The 7,039-nt window shown below is 41.2% G+C and overlaps 1 protein-coding gene across 1 annotated transcript; it reads left to right on the top strand.

Annotated features, from left to right (window-relative positions):
- Positions 1–869: 869 nt before the first annotated feature.
- Positions 870–2,019, top strand: LOC123142751 (F-box protein PP2-B11-like). Its single transcript, XM_044561518.1, has 4 exons — positions 870–1,181; positions 1,282–1,418; positions 1,530–1,759; positions 1,841–2,019. The coding sequence occupies exons 1-4, from the start codon at positions 870–872 to the stop codon at positions 2,017–2,019; spliced, it is 858 nt and encodes a 285-aa protein (XP_044417453.1).
- Positions 2,020–7,039: the final 5,020 nt, after the last annotated feature.

The following is a 7,039-nucleotide window of genomic DNA, read 5'->3' as shown; positions in this document are numbered from 1 at the left end:
CGTGCTAATGTGGATGTCAGACTGCTAATGACTACTCCACATATTAGTGTATCTCTATATCTGTAGTATCATTTGTTGTCGGAGAATTGCTTGAAGACAATGTGTGTTTGGTGTGAAAATCACTTGTTTGATCCTTTTCGCTTCAAGTTGTGTTGCTTTGATTGGTGTACCATTTAGGATGAGCGGTCTCCACCTGAACCTTGCCGCAGTCCGGGCACATGATGAGCGGCAGATGCTGTCGCCTTTCCCTGCAACGAACTAAGGATGAAGATGAAGCCATGTCGATTTTGTTTGAGCTGGGTGCGGCAACGATGTAGAGCCAACTCCTATAAGTAGCCCATGAGGCCAAGGCAACGGCAGGATCCTCAACGTTCAACCCAAACGGCTCCCTGCCCGTTTGCCAAGCGCACATGTTAGACGGAGTCAAACCGTGCCATGCAGCGCGTGACCGCGACATGCAACTGTGCTGCACTCATGTGCCTGCTAGAGTTCGTGAGTCTGCACGGTTTATTTAATAGCAAATACGGGGCTGTGCAGCCGACTCTCCTATAAATACAGTAAAAATACGGCAGCGTCATATATACTCACGTGGCACCGATCACAACGAGCACCGACGGTGCTGATTCCGGCCTGCAGGGTGCTCGGTCACCAAAGGCCATTTTCGCATGATCATGTTACTATTCTATGTTACTATCTCTATAGTGGGGAGTAATATATGTGTGATAACATGCAATACTTCATTTATTATGCTATAGACTCATCTTGCCATGATATGTGTGATGTTACTCATACTAGTAGTGACTAGCTATGTTACTGCATGTCTCTTTTTCTTCATTTATTATTTGTCACATCATTTATTTTATCTAGATATGTGTGATGTTACTATCTATGTTACTTCCACTGTGAGTAGTCTCGTGGAAGCAGACGGCAATGAGATCTGGCGCCTGCCGGAGGAGCTCCTCGCATCGATCATCTCCCTCACGTCGCCGCCTGACGCCGGACGCTGTGCCGCCGTCTCCCGGGCCTTCCTTGCCGCCGCGGACTCGGACGCCGTCTGGTCCTGCTTCCTGCCCCACGACCTCCCACAGTTCGCTCAGGGCGTGCTCCGCCGCGCGCCGCCGTCCAAGAAGGGCTTGTTCCGATGCCTCTCCGACCAACCGGCGCTCCTCCCAGGCAAGCTCGTGGTACGTAGTACAGATCCCATGCATATCACCCCAACCCAACTAGTAGTACTGCTTATCAAAATCAGCTACTCGATCGATCTGCCGTTCTTTTGCGCAGAGCATGCGGCTGGACCGGGCTACTGGCGCCAAGTGCTACATGCTCTCGGCGAGGTCGCTGCATATTTCGTGGGGCGAGACAAGACAATACTGGGAATGGATCAAACTCCGTTCTCATGAGGTCCAAGCAAACAACAGGTTCGCGCTACTTAATTGGCCCTATTAATTTAGTTATCGTCTCTCTCCGGTCTGATGGTGTTCCATGTGTCAGTCAGTACTAACCATACCATACGCTCGCATCTGCGACAGATTCTCTGAAGCAGCTCAACTTCGGGGAGTTTGGTGGCTGTTAATCCGTGGCAAAATACATAGCACAATGCTCTGCCGGAACTCCAAGTATGCTGCTTACATGGTGTTCAAGCTAGCGGATGAGTTCACCAAGCTTGATTTCCCGTTTCAAGAGGCATCAATAAGTGTTGGAGGGAATGATTCATCAACACGCCAAGTTTGCCTCCAAGCCTACATGGAGGATGGGGATGACGGGGTACCTCGCAAACATATCTTGAGGTCAAGTTGGGAAATCCGTCTGCCTCGTATGAAACGTCGTGCAATTCGTCTCACGGATGACGTTATGCTCCCTCGAAAAAGGGCTGACGGCTGGATGGAGGTCGAGCTAGGCGAGTTCTACAACGGAGAAGGCTGCGACGGTGACATGTTTGTGACCCTAATGGAGACAGAAGCAGGAGTTTTCAAGAGTGGTCTTATTGTGTGGGGTATCGAGATTAGAACTAAGCAATGATGTTGATGAGCTTGTTGGGTTAAGAACCGTCGTCGTCTAAATTCCTTTCTAAAAAACAATCTGTTTGAGTTGTTGCAAGTGAAACATTAACTATCCGTCCAAAAATTTGAAACCGCTCGTTGGTGAAAGTACATGACCGTTGCTATTTGTAACTTTGTCTTCTTTATCTATTTTCATCTCGACCAGTACATTGACTCGTATGCAAAGTCAAGGTTTTTCTTTACGTCTTTTATATGATGGGAAATTTTATTGATGTTGTATTAAAGAAGGTACAACATGTATCCGGCATCTGCGGGAACACAACCCACAAAAGAAAAATAAAGAAAGAACATCGATGGTTGTTCTTCATTTGGTTCAGTTAGTCGATTCTCAGCGAAATAAATTGACCAACACCTGCAAACTAATCTATTTTAAGTATTGTATGCAGGGTTTTGGTTACCGCTCGAAATTTCGAGATTTACCAAGGTTACCGCATATTTTGCCCCCCCCCCCCTCGGTAAATGGGCATTTCGAGCAAAAATTCAAATTTTTGAATTTTTTGAATTCAGACGCTCAATGTATAGTCATGTATGGTAGCACTTGACAGCACGCTTGTAGACAACGTTTCGCTGAGCTAGTAGCTCTTAACTACCGAACGGTATGATTATAATCAACAGATCCGAACGACTGCTATTCTTACTCACATGCCCAATCGGTATTTCAACACACAATGCATGAGGAATGAAGGAAGGAAGCAGTTCTATTCAGATGATTAGAGTATGCATGCATGCATGTGAGACGAAATAGCTGACATCAGCAATGTTCATTCAAATTCAGAACTCAAAATGTTTTGAGCTTAAACCGTTGCTCAGATTAAAACTTTGTTTTCACGTAAAAGTTTCGTCGTGACGAGATCTTCAAAACTAGATCCCATGTTGGTATGTTTCGACAACTCTTTTTTTTTCACGTCAAAAGTTACCACATCTAGACTACATAACATATCATGTCTGCACTACGTAACTTATCATGTGACCGGGTATATGTTTCGACTACTTTTTTGTTTGGGCCAAAAATTACCATGATATTTTCAAGTTAATTATCAGGTCTACAATACCCCCTTCTAACATCGCTGTCGTGCCTGGGCCGCAAGGTGAGGTCCATGTGCAAACACGGTAAGGCCGGCTTATAAACAAAATTTTGCGGCTTGTATCGGGCCAGATCCGTTTAGGCGTGTGGCGGGCCGGGTCGATACCAGGCCGCTCTGTTGGCCACCTATGATCAGGTCTGTGATGCATTAGAATATTATGCTATCTACGTAGAAGTTATTGTGGACATATTTTTCAACAACTCCTTTTCCCGGGTCAAAGTTATCGCGGGTGCTTGTACGTAAGTTATCAAGTAAGCGGTTGCATATTATCATGTCCACAAAAGTTGTCAGAGTTATTTTTTCAATGAGAAAATTTCCCTAGCCAAAGTTATCACGGTATTTGTACGTGAGTTATCAGCTCTGTTGTGCGTATATCTTCATGCTATTTGCACGGAAGTTACTGTAGCATTTGTACGTGAGTTATCACCTTTGTTCTATCTATATTACCAAGCTATTTACACACAAATTACCGGGCTACATTATTTAACATTTTTTCAGGTAAAAAAGTTACCATGGTGATTGTACGTGAGTTATCAACCTGTTGTGCGTATATTATCATGTTATTTGCACAGGAGTTATCAGGGGTATGGTTTTCAACAACTTTTATTCCAGGGTCAAAAGAGTTATCGCGGTGTTTGTACGTGAGTTATCGCCTCTGTTGTGCATAGAAGTTACTGGGGTTTGTTTTTCAATAAAAAATTCCCTAATTGAAAGATTAATGTAGTGTTTGTGCTTGAGTTTATCAGCTTTGTTGTGTGTACATTACCATGATATTTACACACAAGTTACCGGGATATATTATTCAACATTTTTGTCCGAAAAAATATTTATCATGGTGCTTGTACGTGAGTTATAAGGTCCGCGTAAGTACCATGCTATTTACACAGAAATTATCGGTGTATCTTTCAACAATTTTTTCTTGGGTCAAAAGTTATCACGGGGTTTGTTATATTATCAAGCCCACGGTTCATAAATTACCATGTTATTTACACAGAATATACCGGAGTATTTTTCAAATAATTTTTTCCATGATCAAAGTTCAAGTATCTCCAGAATCACCATATGTTTTATCTCTAAAAAAGATTAAGATCTTTTTTGGGCATGCACCACCGCACATGCCCAAAACAGAATTAGAGCTGAAGTGGTTAATGGATAGACTATACTAGCCGATATGTTTTTAACAACTTTTTTTCTCCGGATCAAAGTTATTGTTGTATCTGCACAAAAGTTATCAGGTCCGCCGTGCGTAAAATACCATGTTATTTATAAAGTTATCAGGGTATGTTTTTAACAAATTTTTTGAATTGGAGTTATCATGGTATTTGTACATAGGTTATCAGGTCTGCGGTACATAAAATACCATTCTATTTACACATAAGTTATCGGGGTATGTTTCAATTTTTTCCTCGAAATCAGACTTACCACGGTATTTTTACAAAAGTTATCAGGTCTATAATGCGTAAATTGTCATGCTATATCAATGTTATGTTCCAAAAACTTTTTTCAAAGACACCGGCGTACCTCCATCACATGAAGTGTAATATTTGATGATGCACCAAAGAAATCCGTGAAAAAAACAACCCTAGAAATATCCATGTATATACAATCGAGGAACTAAATACCTTTGCATATGGTGTTTTATGTGTGCATCTGATTGTATAATCTCAGGTCCATTATTTACGTAAGGACTTCATCTAACGATAATTAGCTAGTGTGGCACATGCATCAGATGCAAAAAATGTTGGATGCATGCGCTGATTTTTAAAAATAAGAGGGTTCAAAAGAGTTAATTGCTTTCGATTAGACAAGAAAAGTGTTTGGTTGGGATGGTTGTCTTGCTCGCGCCTCTGATGGAAGAGCAGAGTTCGATTCCTGTTAAAAGACCCTTTATTTTAGGATCGCCCCCACCATCTCTAGTTTGAATCGTACGCCTAAAAGGTCGTTCGGATCTGTCGCAAAACTCCAACCGTCAAGAATTTAGTATAAGCTCAAGTGCTATCTATATCTATTTTGAAAGAATTTAAATTCAAAATTTATTTATAAATTTCATTTGAAATTCGTTCGAAATTTGCTTGAAATTTCGTGGTAACCGTGATAACCACATTTAGCGATCCCTGTGGATAAAAATGCACCATTCGGTAACCAAAACCTTGACTGTATGTACCAATAGTTCTCCAAGATTGTATCAAAATTGAGCTGAATTGCCTCGACTCACTCCATACGGTTTAGTGATTGCGCAAAACAAATTGGAACCCTAGTGTTAGATCCTTTGATGGTTAAACTTCTAGAAGATAACGAAGCGGAATGTCTACAGAAAGACAAGGCAATAGAAGTACAAAAATTGATGGCAAAATTCACTACAACAACAGATGTTCATGAAACAAAGCAAATGCCATCAAAACAAGTTATCCAATCCACAACCGCTCACATTGGATTCTACAAAACAATGACTACAGTACTTCCTTATTTGCAAACAAGGTATATAGTAGTTGTCTGATTTATGATTCACAACTGAAACCTTCTTCGCTCAGTAATATTTTTAATCTTGACACACCTTTATTTAAAATTATGTTACTCAATTGCTTCATTCTACTTTCTTTTATTTTCCATTTTTGCAGCCAAAGTATTTCGTATACCGAAAGAACAACTCAGCCCGTTTGCATGCAGCTGGCACATATGTTTGCCAGAAAACAGATGTGGCTGAGTGTGTGTGTTCTTACTGCTTTAAAACTTGGAGTGACTGATCGACAATGATTGTGGCAAGCAAGCAGGGAATGCTCACTATGGTGGTGGTGGTAATTGAAGAGCCTTGAAGCAACAACATGGGAGTTGCCTTTGCACCATGTATCTCCGTCCGTCTGATTCATCTCCTTTTCTTGGATCTATGAACGGGAGCAATCTACAGGTATGTGTTGCATGTTTTCTACTAATAGGAGAGTAACATATGTGTGAAGACTCTCATTTCTAATTTACTTTCAGCCTGTCATAGTTATTTTAACTGAAGAAAATATTATTGTTAGTTGGATCAGAGCTGATGCTATACTTCTAGTAGATAGACTATGGTGCAAACTTTCTTAGTCTGTGCAAATAACAGTGCAAACCAACCTTGCATTCTATGAGGAACAAACTGATATTGTTGTTATAGTTTTGAACAAAAACAAGGAATCTTAGTAAGCATCATATATTGGTGTTACATCGTTTTCTGAACCTTGCGACCGTAAGCTGGGCATGGCCTTACAAAATGCGTGCATTATCTGGCCAGCCATTCTTCCTTTTGCTACCTGAGCTGACAACAAGCAATGTAGTAACGTGCTGTTTATGTCCATTCCAGATTCTCGAATACGTTCCTGATCTCGCGCAATCGACGATCGTGTAAAAACCGGAAAATATGGCATAGACCTGAAAGATGATTTCATACCGATTGCTCCCTGAAATTGTGTCGTGGCTAGTAATGAACTGACATTATCTTCCTAGTATCTTCTTAGTTGAGCTCGAAGAGGTAATTAAAGCTCCTACATGTTTTCTGAGAAAGAAGTTCTATTAACTGTTTTTAGAACAAAAGACTAGAACATGAGAGGAAACAAAAATCACTATGTAACAAAGGGACTTCAAAAAGGTCCCTTTTTAACTGCTAGGAGTTACTTAATGGTAATGCTACAATTATGTCGTCTTTGTTGCTTACTTCTGAGCTCAATTCCCAGCACAGTAAGAACAGACTTGCTTTCTCCCGTGAAGCTGATGGACACCTTGCCACCATCATCAGCTTCGTCATTATGGAACTCACCCAACTCCACTTCCATCCGGCCATCGACATTTTTACGAGGGAAATGAACGTCTTCTCTTAGAGTAATTTGTTGTGCATAAACAAATAAGAGTGCACTTGTTTAAGACCAG

The sequence above is a fragment of the Triticum aestivum genome, chromosome 6D (genome assembly GCF_018294505.1).
Source record: "Triticum aestivum cultivar Chinese Spring chromosome 6D, IWGSC CS RefSeq v2.1, whole genome shotgun sequence".
In the NCBI taxonomy this organism is placed as follows: Eukaryota; Viridiplantae; Streptophyta; class Magnoliopsida; order Poales; family Poaceae; genus Triticum; species Triticum aestivum.
Note: the sequence above shows the minus strand (reverse complement) of the source record. Positions and strands in the feature narration are given on the sequence as shown.